The sequence below is a fragment of the Heloderma suspectum genome, chromosome 3 (assembly GCF_057233095.1).
Source record: "Heloderma suspectum isolate Gila_16-S chromosome 3, 16-S_ref, whole genome shotgun sequence".
NCBI classification, from domain to species: Eukaryota; Metazoa; Chordata; class Lepidosauria; order Squamata; family Helodermatidae; genus Heloderma; species Heloderma suspectum.
This window is the reverse complement of record NC_139460.1, coordinates 264983978-265000497: the sequence shown is the minus strand read 5'-3', so window position 1 is coordinate 265000497 and position 16520 is coordinate 264983978. Positions and strand designations below refer to the sequence as shown.

Genomic DNA, 16520 nt, shown 5'->3' with positions numbered 1-16520 from the left:
CCACTAGTCAGCAGCTAGACAGTCATAGGATAGGTCAGTTCCTGGGAACCAACCTCTGAGCCCGCACTCCGAGGTCGGTTCCCTGAGAATCGACCCCCCCCCCCCCACGCTGCCTCGTAGGCAGTGTGGATGGGCCCCGCGCTCCACGCTTGTAATGTAAGAGGAGTGCAGAGCAGCGAAAACGGGGCATTCTTGGGGGCGGGCTGGGGCAGGGAGGGTCGGTGTGCCTGTCCGACACTTCCTATGTGTTGTCCGATAGGATTGCGCCCTAAAACTACAGTATAAAATAAAAACCAAAATAAAACTTAGCAGCACTGCAAAGATTTAAAATACAGTAACAGATATAAAACAACAGGAACTGAAAGATTAAAATGCCTGGGAAAACAAGACGTTCTTCACTTGGTGCTGAAAAGAGCACAACATAGGCACCAGGCAAGCCTTTCTAGGAAGCTCATTCCACAACTGGGGTGCCACAACAGAAAAGGCCCTCTTCTTAGTAGCTGCCCATCTCACTTCATTTGGCGGGGGCTCCCAAAGAAGGAGTACTGAAGACTATCTTAGGGTCTGGGTGGGTATGGAGGAGACAATCTTTCAGATAATCTGGCCCCAAGCATTGAGGGCTTTGAATGTTAACACCGGCACTTTGAATCTGGAAATGGCCTCGCAGCCAGTGCAGATGGAAAAGTACTGGCATAATATGATCATGTTGGCCAGCCCCTGTTAACAATCCCACTGTCCTATTTTGGGCCAGCTGAAGTTTCTGGACCTTTTTCAATGCCTTCTAATTGCTAGCGCTAGGAGCCCTCCATCTGGAAGCACCCCAAGTCTTTCGAGTCTAGAAGAATCACCTAAACAGGTGTAGGCCAGGTTTCTACACTTTATGTGGAAGTTGAAGACTTGTGTAATGATCTGGGATTCCCACTATAGCTGCAATGTGGAGAAAGTGTGGAGAAAGTTGCTATACAACTCTGCCTCTGTTTCTCAGTATTTTTTGTAACCCTGCCTTTCAGGCAACAAAGAGTAGGAAGCCTATTACGCTCAGCACGACCCTGATGAATGGCAGCAGCATCACAGTTCCCGCCGATTCAGCCTCCACTTCAAAGGAAATCTGCCAGCTGGTAGCTGATAAAATGAAGTTGAAGGATACATTTGGTTTCTCTCTCTACATTGCTTTGTATGACAAGGTGAAAGAAATCTCACTGCCTGTGATTAAATTTGCCCAAATACATTCAATGGGGAATTGCACAACTCTTTTAAACGTCAGTCTTTTACATTTACATGCTGGCTGGGGAATGCTAGAAGTTGTAGGACTTTTTTTTCTTCCTAAACATGCATAGGATTGTGCCCTTAATTTCTTTTAAAATTTCAGTCACCCAACTGCCACCTGGGCTTTTCCATTTCTTGTTGGGAAAAAATATTTAAGAAATGTTTCCACAGGACACTGCTAGGTGTTTTCTGTTCTCCCTTTGCCACCAGTGAAGCCCAGGCTAGTACATGTGAGAATGCAGTTTCTCATATTCTAAGCTTCTTCTCAAGCCTGATTGTCTACCACATTCTCACATAATTATAGCAAGGAAGGTATACTTTAGAACTGAAGGCCAGTCGGCACAACCACAATTTGGGCTAATTGGTGCAGCCAATGGATTTTGCCTGCATGGACTGAATGTGCTCCTTGTTATCCTGGTCATGTGAGCATCAAGATACAAGATAAAATTGCCAACATTCATGTGATAAACAACCATATATATTTTCTCACATAGTTCATGCAGTCCACTTATTTCATGCTCATAGTAGCCAGTTCACACAACCAGTTCATCACATGCATATTCAGTCTGAGGGGACAAAAAGTCTCCACAGCATAGAGAGAGAGGGAGAGATCAGTTTCTCTTATGTATGAATCTACCTTGGATCCTTAAGTAATGAATGGCCTATGATCTGTTGCAATCTTCTTGGACTCCAAATATAGTGAAATAATTAAGAGTAGGCCATGAAAGTTGATGTAGTTTACACAGAGGTATATGCCAGCAAATTTATTTATTTTGGTTGTTTATGGATTTATACCTCACTTCTGAACCTATAGCTATATCTATATTTGTCTGTCTCTTGAAATACACACACCAATATTCAATACAATGCAACTTTCCAACTCACTCCAGAACAGTGGTGCTTTTATTAAGATCCCTCGCATAATCCACAATGACATAAACTGAGACCTCCCACTCCTGCCACCCCATGCATGCCTTGCCTTACATCATGCTGTTAATTCTCCCAGTGCAATTTGTGTGTTTTCTGCTGCCTTCTTTTTAAACCATTGTGTAACTTTCATACCCTTCTTAACTTATACCATTGCATGAGATGTCTTCGGGGGCAGTGGGGGGGGGGGGGCTTTCCCATGATTATTAGCTAACTCATTAAATGAACAGCATATTTATCCTTAAAGATGGACAATGTCTATGTTTTCAGGCTTGGTCACTAGGTAGTGGACGGGATCACATCATGGATGCAATTTCCCAGTGTGAGCAACTGGAAAGGGAGAAGGGTGGCCATGAACGCCACACTCCCTGGCGTCTCTACTTTAGAAAAGAGATCTTCACTCCCTGGCACAACTGTAAAGAAGATCCCATCAGCACTGAGCTCATCTATCATCAAATCATCCGTGGCATCCGGTTTGGAGAATACCGCTGTGAGAAGGTAATTGTTTTATGTAGTGATGATAATAAAAGGAGCCCAAAGGCACTTAGAGACATAGTCTGATCTGGGTATATATAATAACTGCTTCTAAAGAGCACTTCTTGCCAAGTAGGCCTTTCTTTGCTGTCCATTTGAACCTCTTATTCAATGCTATTAGTGTAATCTGTTGTTCTGTATTTACATTGTCCTGTATACATTTCTAGATTAATCCTATTGGGAGAAGATAAATATCTAATTTGTTTAGTCCAGCCAAAGCAGCACTAGGAAATGGCTGAGATTAGGTCAAGGTATTTTCTAGAACATTATCTAACCTGATTAATTGTTATAGGAGGAGGACTTGGTGGAGATAGGAGCCAAATATTGCTATGTCCAGTTTGGAGAGACCATCCAAAATGAGTTGGTTCAAAACATACTCCAGGAGTGTATCCCAACAAAGCTACTAAGATCCAAATCCCAAGAGAAGTGGGTGAACCTAATCACATATGCTCATGCTAAGGTATGGACACACAGATGATGCAGGAATTGACATTAATCTTAGCTTCTTTTTCATTAAGTACTCTTTATAACGGGGGTGTTGAAAGTTAGGCCCATGGGGCAAATCTGGATAACCTAAGGTTCCAGTCAGGCCCTCCAGATTCCCCAGATGGTCACGCCCCTTTCTCTTGACAGCTGATTGTTTTGTAGTTTCCCAGTTTTTGCACTGTTTTCCCCATTCTAAAGGTTGAAAATGCCTCTCCTAAGACTTAGTACTAGCAGAGTAAGGGTATTTCTACATGAGGCTTTTATCCTACGCCTTTACCAGAGCTTCTGCTTCCAGATTCTCTGTGAGATTAAAATCGGCTCTTTTACACATGCTTTTTTCCTGGGGTTTTTCTTTCTCTGCCCGTTCTATATGTTTCATTACACAACCACTAGATGGTGTTCCTTGGAGAAGGAAATGGCAACCCACTCCAGTATTCTTGCCAAGAAAACCCCATGGAACATATCACAAGGCTAAAAGATATGATGCCGGAAGATGAGACCCTCAGGTCGGAAGGTGTCCAATATACTACTGGGGAAGAGCAGAGGGTATTTCCAAGTAGCGCCAGAAAGAGTGAAGCGGCTGGGCCAAAGCCAAAAGGACACTCAGCTGTGGATGTGTCTGGTGGTGAAAAGAAAATCCGATGCTGTAAAGAACAATATTGTTTAGGAACCTGGAATGTCAGATCAATGAATCAAGGTAAGCTGGAGGTGGTCAAACATGAGATGGCAAGATTGAACATCGACATCTTGGGAATCAGTGAACTCAAATGGACAGGCATGGGCGAATTTAATTCAGGTGACCATCATATCTACCATTGTGGGCAAGAATCCCTTAGAAGAAATGGAGTAGCACTCATAGTCAACAAAAGGGTGGGAAAAGCAGTACTGGGGTACAATCTCAAAAATGATAGAATGATCTCAGTACAAATCCAAGGCAAACCATTCAACATCACAGTAATACAAGTCTATGCCCAAACCACTGATGCCGAAGAAGCTGAGGTTGATCGGTTCTATGAAGACCTACAACACCTTCTAGAACTAACACCAAAAAAAGATGTCCTCTTCATCATAGGGGATTGGAATGCTAAAGTAGGAAGTCAAGAAATCACTGGGATAACAGGCAGGCATGGCATTGGTGTACAAAATGAAGCAGGACAAAAGCTAATAGAGTTTTGCCAAGAGAACACGCTGATCATAGCAAACACTCTTTTCCAACAGCACAAGAGACGACTCTACACATGGACATCACCAGATGGTCAATATCGAAATCAGATTGATTATGTCCTTTGCAGCCAAAGATGGAGAAGCTCTATACAGTCAGTCAAAACAAGACCTGGAGCTGACTGTGGCTCAGATCATGAGCTTCTTGTTGCAAAATTTCGGCTTAAATTGAAGAACGTAGGGAAAACCACTAAACCATTCAGGTATGACCTAAATCATATCCCTTATGAATATACAGTGGAGGTGAGGAACAGATTTCAGGGATTAGACCTGATAGACAGAGTGCCTGAGGAACTATGGACGGAGGTCCGTAACATTGTTCAGGAGGCAGCAACTCAATCCATCCCAAAGAAAAAGAAATGCAAGAAAGCAAAGTGGCTGTCTGATGAGGCTTTACAAGTAGCTGAGGAAAGAAGGGAAGGGAAAAGCAAGGGAGAAAGGGGAAGATATATCGAACTGAATGCAGATTTCCAGAGAATAGCAAGGAGAGACAAGAAGGCCTTCTTAAATGAACAATGCAAAGAAATCGAGGAAAACAACAGAATGGGAAAGACTAGAGATCTCTTCAAGAAAATTGGATATCTCAAGGGAACGTTTTGTGCAAAGACGGGCATGATAAAGGACAAAGAAGGCAGGGACCTAACAGAAGCAGATGAGATTAAGAAGAGGTGGCAAGAATACACAGAAGAACTATACAGGAAAGATCTGAATGTCCCTGATAGCCATGATAGTGCGGTCACTGAACTTGAGCCAGACATCCTCGAGAGTGAAGTCAAGTGGGCCTTAGGAAGCATTAGTAACAACAAAGCTAGCGGAGATGACAGTATTCCAGCTGAGCTATTTAAAATCCTAAAAGATGATGCTGTTAAAGTGCTGCATTCAATATGCCAACAAATTTGGAACACTCAGCAGTGGCCCCAAGACTGGAAAAGGTCAGTTTACATTCCAATTCCAAAGAAGGGCAACGCCAAAGAGTGTTCAAACTACCGCACAATTGCGCTCATTTCACATGCCAGCAAGGTGATGCTCAAAATCCTACAAGCTAGGCTTCAGCAGTATGCGAATCGAGAACTACCCGAAGTACAAGCTGGGTTTCGAAGAGGCAGAGGAACTAGAGATCAAATCGCCAACATTCGCTGCATCATGGAGAAAGCAAGAGAATTCCAGAAAAGCGTCTATTTCTGCGTCATTGACTACGCTAAAGCCTTTGATTGTGTGGATCACAACAAACTGTGGCAAATTCTTAAAGTGATGGTAGTACCAGACCACCTTACCTGTCTCCTGAGAAACCTGTACGATGGTCAAGAAGCAACAGTAAGAACCAGACATGGAACAACCGAGTGGTTCAAAATTGGGAAAGGAGTACGACAAGGCTGCATATTGTCACCCTGCTTATTTAACTTATATGCAGAGTACATCATGAGAAATGCCGGGCTGGATGAATCACAGGTTGGAATTAAGATTGCTGGGAGAATTATCAACAACCTCCGATATGCAGACGATACCACCCTAATGGCAGAAAGTGAAGAGGATCTAAAGAGCCTCTTGTTGAGGGTGAAAGAGGAGAGTGCAAAAGCTGGTTTGAAACTCAACATTAAAAAAACGAAGATCATGGCATCTGGCCCTATCACTTCCTGGCATATAGAAGGGGAAGAAATGGAAGCAGTGACAGATTTTACTTTCTTGGGCTCCAAGATCACCACAGACGGTGACTGTAGCCATGAAATTAAAAGACGCTTGCTCCTTGGGAGGAAAGCTATGGCAAACCTAGACAGCATAGTAAGAAGCAGAGACATCACCTTACCGACAAAGGTCCGTCTAATCAAAGCTATGGTTTTCCCAGTAGTAACGTATGGCTGTGAGAGCTGGACTATAAGGAAGGCTGAGCGCCGAAGGATCAATGCTTTCGAACTGTGGTGCTGGAGAAGACTCTTACGAGTGCCCTGGACTGCAAGGAGGTCAAATCAGTCCATCCTAAAGGAAATCAACCCTGAGTGCTCATTGGAAGGACAGATACTGAAGCTGAAGCTGAAATATTTTGGCCACCTAATGTGAAGAGAAAACTCTCTGGAAAAGACCCTGATGCTGGGAAAGACTGAAGGCAAAAGGAGAAGGGGACGGCAGAGGATGAGATGGCTAGATAGCATCACCGATGCAATGAATATGAACTTGAGCATGCTCTGGGAGAGAGTGCAGGACAGGAAGGCCTGGCGTGCTATGGTCCATGGGGTCACGAAGAGTCGGACACGACTGAACGACTGAACAACAACAAAGATGGTGCTGTGGTATAGTGGAATTGCACAAATACACAGAGAGTTTCAGAGGATCTACCAGACTTTCCTCCATCTAAAAAAACTCCGTGATACTGATCGCAAAGTGTGGGAGAGGCCCTGGAGAATGACAATGCTGTGTAAAGGACCCACAAACTACTGTGAGTGAGCAATCATGAGCACACAATAAAAACCTCATGTTGAAAGGTGCCCAGAGCTTTAAGATAAAATATGCTGGTATCTTTGATACTTTGGCGCTTCCCCTTTTGCCTACACCCCTGCCCACCACTGGAATGTGACCCCCAAGAGCTTCTCCGAAATAGAGATCAACCCTTGGTCTTAAAGAGGTTCAGCACCCCTGCTTTATAATGTGCTCTTCCTTCTGTGCTTTCTTATGGAACAGAAAATGGTGATTGCAGGGGCATGTGGGAGAGGAAAAGAGTATCAATATTTTTGCCCCATGTGGTTTACATTGTACTAAATGCATAGGTATAGGAATAGACAGACAAGATTTATAACAAGTGAGGGGGTTCAACAAGCTGTCAAATTGTATAAGGGCCTGAGAGGCCCTTACACAGCATGCATTCTCTCGGCACTTAACTTAGCATTCTTCTATGCTACTCCTGATCCTCCAGTTATTGTCTTCCATTCTGCTGCAGCTTTTCTCTTTTTCCCTGCCTTTTTCCTGATTTCTAATCTTTTATCCTCTGAAGCTACCGCTAGCATACTGAACAAGATTCCTGCCTATGGGATCTTGTCCTCTTCCCCTAGTATGCCCTCCTGCTGCTGCTGCTGCACATCCCACATGAGTGTGTTGTTATGCTCCACTCTGCCATTCGCTTCTGCTGGCATGCACAGAGCAGCATGCAAAACCTAAGTAGGATTCCCTCACTCCCAGACTTTGTTCTTGTTATGTTGTAGTCTTTTTGTGGAATCTCTGTGCTTAAAATCCCTGTGCTTTTTCTCTTCCAATATAAAGCTTTGAAGGATTTCAGTACAGCAGCCTAATGGTGGGTGTCACATTGGCAATCCAAATAGTCATGTGGCTTTTTGGAATATGAAGGTTTCTTTCTTTTCCTCTTTGGTGGATAGATTCATGTAGGCCCTGCAGATGCTGATCCTATCTTGCATTGATGCTAATAGCAGGTGAAGTGAAGACTCTCCAGCCCCCTTTGGGAGAATCAAGAGCCTTGTTTCAATATCTTGCCTTCAGAGAATGTGCACATTGGAATCCAGTCTATTGCTTGTATGTTGTAGGCCCCGTACACACAGGACCGGCTTTCCCCTCAGAGTGTGAAGGAGCAGCTGGTGGATTTTGCCCGCTTTCAGTGGCCTCTGCTCTTTTCTAGGTTCTTTGAAGTCACCAAATTTTCAGGTAATGGCAACACTTTTTGTGTGGGCGAGGGCACGGAAGGAAAAGGACATGATGCAGGAGAAGCTTGCTACACTATCTTTTTATTGTGTTTGCAGGACCCAGCTTGCCCAAGAACCATTTCATAGTGGCAATTAACTGGAAAGGTATCTGCTTCCTAGATGATTCAGAAAAGAGACTTCTGGACCTGTCTTTTCCAGAAATTACTGGCATCCACACCAGCAGGTGAGTCTATTGGATGCACAGGGCCAGAGAGGGTGCAGCTGAAACTAGGGCTGTGCACGGACCCCTGCTTCACTTTGAATGCCGCTTCAGACCTTCTGAAGCAGCCCCACTTTTCTTTGGACTGATTTGGACCCAACCCACTTTGCTTCGGTTTCGAAGTGAGATTTGGATATCCAAATCATTCTGATACGATGTTTTCCCATTTACTTGCACTGGAAAATAGAAATGGCAATAACTTCTTCAGTTTTCATGATAAATACATGAAATATGGGGATCTGTCAGCCCCTATGGAGGGAATTCCACCTGCCAAATGTCAGTCAGTTTGGCCCAGCAATTTTTGTGCTAGGCACAGGTAAAATGTGCTGTTCTTGGAAACACAAAACAAAGGTCATAAAGGGATAACCAGAGAAGTTAGGTGTTTAAGTGGTGATTAGGAGGAGGTCACTATCCCTAATCTCTGCTGTAGGTTTCTTTGAAGTGCAAATAATTCTTCCCCTAGTATTACTAAATTTGGTGATCTGGGGCCAGATAAAGTTGGCATCCAGGCTGTGGACTGCCAGTTTGCCTTCTTGGACTTAAGAGATGATTGATACATGCAACTGCCCTGTGTTAAAAAATTGCTGGATTTCTACAGTCTGGTCAACTTAATGTGCCTAGTTCCATCTTTTCTAAATCTATATAACTTCCTTCTCACTCTCTCTCAAGTACTGTGTTTGATTGTAGCAGTAGGGATGTTAGAGAAATCTGCAACAGATTCAACTGAGTTCAGATTTCAGTGAATCCATCCCATGGATTCTGCAGCGGACAGCTTTATCCGAGTCGCACAGACCATTTTCTTCCTTTTCAGTGTCAAGCTATTTCAATCAATTTTATTACAGTTGTAGACCAGCAAGTTAAAAGATAGTTTCAAATACAACATTTATGTAAACTATCCAATTTAAAATCAAAAGAAGAAATATCACTAAAAAAATGAGTTAAAATAGCCTCAATTACAATATTTAAATGAAAGGACAAAATCACATATCTAAAACACAAACTCATGAATATAATATTAATTATAATATAACCTCTGCAAGAATTTGTTATCCTTGATTTATCATCACTTTCCTACAGGAAATAGCAGATGCACAGAAATGTGACCTGAGAATTCCAGCCTGATAGTAAATACTTTAAATAAAATGCCTCAGACCTTCCTGTTTTTTTAGAAAGAACAGGAGTAATAAAATCTTTTCGGAGGTCATAATAAAAAGGGCAGTGAAACAGTACATGATAAAAAGGACAGTGAAACGGTACATTCCGTTTCCACACTTTCCATATCACAGGGGCATACTCACTCTTGAATGGGGATCTTATTGTATCTGCCTTCCAAAAGTGCAGAAGGTAGGACATTTAATCTAGCTAGCGTAAAAGCCTTCCTGTATTCGGGAATTTACAGATTTGACATATAATTTGACATTTTAAATGCTCCTGCATAATCCCAATATTTAGAATAGCGGGCAATCAGACTCAAATGGTTTTGGAATTCATTGTTTCTAATACACTGTGTAATAACTGCTTTAGCTTTAGTGTATCCCCAAATATGTAAAGCATCAACCAAAAAGCCCAGATGCTGTAATTTTGCCATCAACTACCTTTTCCATTTAGATTGAAATGTATCAGTCAGAATCAGCGAAGCAAGGCCCATGGGACAAAAAATCATCTTTAACCAAAAATTCATCTTATATATCAACATTCATGCCTCCACAGTGATAGGATTATATTAGGCACCCAAGTAGGGGTTCCTAATATTGCTCTTAAAAAATTTGTTTGTGCAACCTCAAAAGGGGCATAGTTCTCAATAGTACATATCTGACAGCCATATAACATCTGCAAGATCACTTTAGCAGTGTAAACTTGCATGGCTGCAGGAATATATTGACCACCTTTGGTATAAAAAAAGAGAGGAGTGTTCTAGTGCTCCTAGAAGCATTTGTTATGGCATAGTTGATTTGGGCCTTCCACGAGCCTGATGATTAGAAGGTTATACCTAAATATTTATAGGAAGTAACCTGCTCGATTTGGTGTCCATTAATCTGCCATCGGTGCTTGGTCCTCCTTCTATTAAAGATTAGGACTTTAGTTTTAGACAATGATAGGAGCACTGCATCGTCCGTGTATAGGAGAATTTGCAGGGGTCTATTTGCCAATTTGAAGGGATGTGAATTTATCCTTTTCAGAGTTGAACCAATGAATTAATATAAAAATTTAATAGAATGGGGGCCAAGATACACCCCTGTCTTACTCCATTATGAGTGGGTATTAATCCTGTTAAATGGCCGACTCGACTGCATCTGACCGTCAAATGAGAATTTTCATAGAGACTCTGCATAAGTATAAGCAGCCTCCTATCGGGCTTTTCCCACAACGTGTTTCTAGGGTTTAAGTCAAAGGTAGATTTAAAATCGATAAATGCAATGTGCAGCCCCTCTTTAGTTGTTGATGCATACTTTTCGGCAATATGCTGAAGGACTAATCCTTGGTCGACCATGGATCACCTCGCTCTGAATCCCGCCTGCTCATTCTAGCCAGTCTAACAGTCTAGCAGTCTCATAGATGAAAGTCATACAATTTGCTGATTATACTCAGTAAACTAATCAGTCTATTATTTGCTGGATCAGATCTTTTGCCTTTTTTATAGATCGGGATAATTATAGCTAGGCCCCAGTCCTAAGGGATGTATGCTGTATCATCAATACATGTATATAGAGTTGCTAATATAGGAGCCCACCAATCTATATTTGCTTTTATTAATTCAGGAGGAATTTTATCGCATCCGGGTGCTTTGCCCGGTTTTAATTTAGAAATAAGATGTCATATTTCTTGGAAAGTAACCTGGGTCCATTTTGGTAAGTGCTTTATGTTGATCGTAGGTAATGGTTGGTAATTTTGTCCGGGTGCAAAGATGAAATATGATTCCCAAGAATCTGAAGAGATGAAATAGTCCATGTTTACTGTTGCTTTTGACCAGGCACTCGAAACTGCTTGCCAAAAAGTTGCAGTCTTTCCCTCTTGCTGCATTTATCAGAATTTGCCATGCAATTTTCATAGCCTGCCTCTTTTTTGTTTTGATTAAGGCTTTGTAGTATCTCCTCATTATAAACCATTCAGGAGGCAATGTTAACAAATTTTGCTCTCTCTACAGCCGATATTTTCCAGTAGGAATTTTTTCATTGCAATACATTCGTGGTCAAACCAGTATTTAGATTTGTTTGTATACAGTTTAATGGAATATTTGGTTTTAGATGGTTTCGCAGAAGCAAAATTATGTCCTGAAACAAGGACAAAACTGTCGATGGAGTATCTGCACTTAACAGTGCTTCTCGGCACTGAAGGTTACCTTCAGAGTACAATATCTCTGTAATATTTTGGCTTAATGTATTTGTCCATTTGACTCGTGTAAATCTCTTCTCAGCCTCTAAGTTTAACATCCTTATGAAATCTATGTGGGCACTGAGTGTCGAGTTTTAGAGTCAAAACTAGAGGTAGATGGTTGCTCTCAGGATGTTTACTCACGCTGCAACTGGATATAGCATTTGGCAAGTCATACAAAGCAATGAAGTAATTGATTGTGGAGGCTCCCACTCCTGAAAAGAATGAAAATTCACCATTTCTATCACCTTCAATTTTGTTGTTTATTCGTTCAGTTGCTTCCGATTCTTCCGACTCTTCGTGATTTCATGGACCAGCCCACGCCAGAGCTTCCTGTTGGCCATCGCCACCCCCAGCTCCCCCAAGGTCAATTCCATCACCTCCAGAATATCATCCATCCATCTTGCCCTTGGTCGGCCCCTCTTCCTTCTGCCTTCCGCTTTCCCTAGCATCAGCATCTTCTCTAGAGTATCCTGTCTTCTCATTATGTGGCCAAAGTACTTCAGTTTTGCCTTTAATATCATTCCCTCAAGTGAGCAATCTGGCTTTATTTCCTGGAGTATGGACTGGTTTGATCTTCTTGCAGTCCGAGGCACTCTCAGAATTTTCTTCCAACACCACAGTTCAAAATCATCTATTTTCCTTCGCTCAGCCTTCCTTATGGTCCAACTCTCGCAGCCATAGGTTGCTATGGGGAATACCACTGCTTTAACTATGTGGACCTTTGTTGTTTAAAACCACCAAATGAAATCTGTTTACCATAGGGGTGGACGAAAGTCACTTACCTGTCCTCGAAGGACGTTCGCGGTGGGGGGGAGGTGCTTCGCTGGTCCCCCCGCGAAGTTCAGGCCGGGGGGGAGGCTTCCCGCCTCGGCCCGGCCGAAATTCAGGCCGGGGAGGAGGCTTCCCGCCTCGCCCGGCCGCGAACGCGAAAGTTTTAAAAAAAACAAAAAACGCCCCCTGATAGGCTACGTGACGATTCACGTAGCCTATCATGGCTAGATCTGCAGAGTCAGCCGTGATAGGCTACGTCAATCGTCACGTAGCCTATCACGGGTGACTTTAAAAAAAAAAAAAAAAGCGCGTACGCTAATGGCGGCCCCCATAGGGAGCCGCCATTCACGTTCCTTATTTGGTTGCTGTAGTCTACGTAAATGTTTACGTAGACTACGGCGAAAATAAGGGCAACGCAAATAGCCAGGATATATGATTTTTTTCTACATCAAGGCTTGGTCTATTGAGATTGAAATTATCCTGGCTGTTTGTTTGCTTTATTTGACAATCAGCAGAGACAGTTTTACTGGTGAGCCTATTACATTTTCCTCTAAGAGCCTCATAGCAAGCCAAGAGATGGGCTCTTTTCCTTTATGATTATCAGTTATTGTTGGATAGGTTTCAATGCTCCTAATCTGCCTTTCATTTAATAATGGATTGAGTTCTGCTATAGTTGTTACTTATTTTTTTAAACCAAATTTATGCTCCATAGGTGTCTCTAAGTCATCTTGCCTTTCCCATTTTCATAGAATAGTAGGGTTGGAAGGGACCTATAAGACCATCGAGTCCAGCCCCAAATTTTGGGCATTTGATGTGTTTAGATTAGATGGAAATATCTAGTTCATGAAAAAAAATTATTTCGTAGAATAGTAGGGTTGGAAGGGGCCTACAAGGCCATCGAGTCCAACCCCCAATTTTAGGCAAGCTCTCAGCTCTCCTTGTTTGAACACTTGCCAGGTATGACTTTAATAGGTCTAGTCTTAGCATTATTTCATCTTGTGCCTGAGAAGGTAATATGCAAAAGGAATTCATTAACATTTTTTCTTCCTTCACAAAAGATATCTTTTCATTTTGGGGAAGTTTCTTTAACTCATCTTTGCTTGGATCATCATTTTGACTATGGTTAGATGTTTCATTTAGGAAGCAATCCTATGGCCACTAGACAGCGGCTAGACAGCCATAGGATATCGTGTTATCTGGGAACCAACCTCGGAGCCCGTGCTCTGAGGTCAGTTCCCAAAGAAATGACCTCCCCCCACTTCCACACTGCCTCGGAGGCAGCGTGGAAACCGCCATCCTCCACACTCACAAGAGGAGCACGGAGTGGCTGAAAAGCGGCGGGGAGGGTGGAAATGCCTGTATGACACATCCTATGTGTCGTACAGCAGCCTCCTTCCCCGCTCCATCTCCCCGCTCCATCTTCCTGCTCCATTGGCTATCTAGCCGAAAATGCAGGGCAGGAGAAGTGTGGAGGGAACGATCCCCTCCGTGCTTCTCCTGCCTTGCTTTGGATAGGCGGCTGCCTCCAAGTTCGGAGGCAGCCACCTATCTGGATAGGATTGCGCCCTTAGAGAATCAAGATCCATTAAATTTCTTGAACAACTATTCTCCATTGCTGATGTGCTTTTTAACTTTGTTTTACTTTCAATCACCAGTGCCTGAGGTGGCGCAGTATTCTCAAAGAATCTTGAGACTGTAATTCCACATTCAGATAGAATGTCTCCAGAGGCATAGACCATGCTAGCTAGACTTCGGTCGGCAAAGGTAACTCTGGCACGAGCATGGATCTGGTTATAAAAAATATACTCCACATATTTTATGTCACCTATAGTAAGCAGACCCTGACTTACTAAGAATCTTTAGCAAATGTTGTTTTCGTTCATACTGGGTTAATAAGCCCATGGGTTTAAGATAATTATTCATTACCAGCTTTTGACGATTTAAAATCAGATCCCATTTCTTATTAGTAATGGCCTTCTTTAAGGGAATTACTCCTTCAGATGGAATAATAGTCCAAGGATCATGTATATCCAAAACCTCACACTTAGCCCCCAGTGCTATTAATACATTTTGGTGTGTAAGAAAGTCAGTCTTAGGGCATCTCTACACCAGCCTAAAATCCTGCATTTAAAACAGAGCTTTCTGCTTCTGTTTTAAATGCAGGATCACAACAACTCCCTTTTTCACTTGCTTCCTTTTCCCCCACCCCCTTCCCCCTCCTTTTCCCCAGATCTGAGTCTTCAATTATCTTTCATTGATCTCTCTCCTCTTCTTGCTGCTTTTACTCTTTTCATGGAGGAAACTGAAGCAGAACACAATGGGGTAATTTGATAGCTCATTATCTGCGATCTATTTAAAAAAGGAACAAAGGGCATTTAGTGCAGGAAATGCATTGAATGATCATGGTGTCATGTAAAGAGCCCACAAACTTCTGTGAAGGAGCAATCTCAATTGCAGGATAAAAGCTCAGTGTGAAGGAGCCCTTAGTTTCTAGCATGTGTATATGATTTATCTCAGGATGTTTCTTACTATTTGTTTTCTCCCTGATGCTAGAGTTAGCTTTATGCCTAGGGCTTTCTCCAGTATTTTGGTCATAATTCTGTTTAGAGTCTATCTGACAATTTAGGAGTATTCATTTTTTTTATGGTCTATAGTCTTTAAATTTAGGGTGTTTTTTTTGCTTTCTTTATATTCTTAGCTTCCTTTTTTTAGTTTCTAATCCTTTCCATCACATCCTTTGTCCTACTCATTTTTCCACGTGGACTTGGTGGTTTATTTATTTGAGAGTTTGGTTAATCATGCTATTCACCAGTACTGTTAAAAGATGATTACTCAAATATAAGAAGGATTTTATAGTTCAAACTCCTTCATCAACAAATAGATCCAACCCTTGACTGGCAATCGCTCTGCAAAAGATTCCTCTTCTTGTACACTGGCCATCTTCTCATCTGCTTTCCCTTTATCTTGGGACAATTCTTGTATTTGTCCGAAGATTGTGTCATTTAACTGGTTGTTACCCATGGCTGGCTGTGTTTGTCCTTCAGAGGATATCTGTTCAGCAAAAGCCGGCTCATCAGCAAGATTTTTACATATTGGTTCCTCTATTATTTGGGTATTCCCTTTAAGAGCTATAGTCCAATCCAAAATAAAATTTGGGGAGTTTGAGACCACTGCTTCAGCTCTACCAGCACACTCTTTATTTTAAAAAAATTGGATAGTCTTTGCTTATTTTTTACATTTGCCCATATGGAGGTCATCAGCAGCGGATTCAGTTCCCAAGGCCTTGTAATCATTCCTGGTAAGCACCATGTCGCTTGTTTTAAATTCCAGATATATACTCCTAGACAGTAAATACAAGCATGAAAACAGCTAAAATAATTAGTAATAAACTTAAATGCTTTCTTACTGCGTGTCGTTACTCATTCTCTCCCTGTCGTGGGTGGTTAACTCCCTTTTACTTGCAGAGTTGTAAATGCCGTTTGTTTTCAGAAATAATCCTTGAGGAGCACTGCAAGCAACACAAATTATCCAGAAACTGTTCAGAGAGCCTCTCAAAAATACTGAGGTTGACAGAAGCAGACAAATTAAAACAAACTAAAGTTAAACTTGCAATGAATATGGACTTGAGCACACTCCGGGAGAGAGCGCAGGACAGGAAGGCCTGGCGTGCTATGGTCCGTGGGGTCACGAAGAGTCGGACACGACTGAACAACTGAACAACAACAACAACAAAAGTTAAACTGCAGAGCTCAAAGCAGTAACAACCTTCCTTGTCACCATCTTGGTGAATCTCCCTCTCATGTCAAACTGTTTTTCATTTCCTTACACAAATGCAATTTTGCTTTATAATTGCATGTCTTTGGCCAGGTTTCAGTCATTGCCTACTTGTGTCACACAGGTTTGCTCCTCAGATACTACTGTGGTTCTTTTCATAACAGGACTATCATAAGGTTTCATCTGGAGACCCGATGAACATCCGTAGTAGTAGCAATCTACCAGAGGTTTTTATACATTTTAAAGAAAAAATCAGTGTGTTC

The 16520-nt window shown here is 42.2% G+C and overlaps 1 protein-coding gene across 5 annotated transcripts in view; it reads left to right on the top strand.

Moving 5' to 3' along the window:
- Positions 1–16520, top strand: part of MYO7B (myosin VIIB) — a 99364-nt gene that overhangs the window by 53207 nt on the left and 29637 nt on the right. For all 5 annotated transcript variants that reach the window (XR_014789535.1, XM_084846739.1, XM_084846737.1 and 2 more), the window contains 5 exons: positions 1011–1184; positions 2464–2691; positions 3020–3187; positions 7962–8079; positions 8175–8301. Coding sequence is in view for 4 of the 5 variants with exons in the window: in XM_084846739.1 (XP_084702865.1) it covers positions 1011–1184; positions 2464–2691; positions 3020–3187; positions 7962–8079; positions 8175–8301 (815 nt within the window). In the remaining variant the exon portion in view is untranslated. The remainder of the gene's footprint in view (positions 1–1010; positions 1185–2463; positions 2692–3019; positions 3188–7961; positions 8080–8174; positions 8302–16520) is intronic.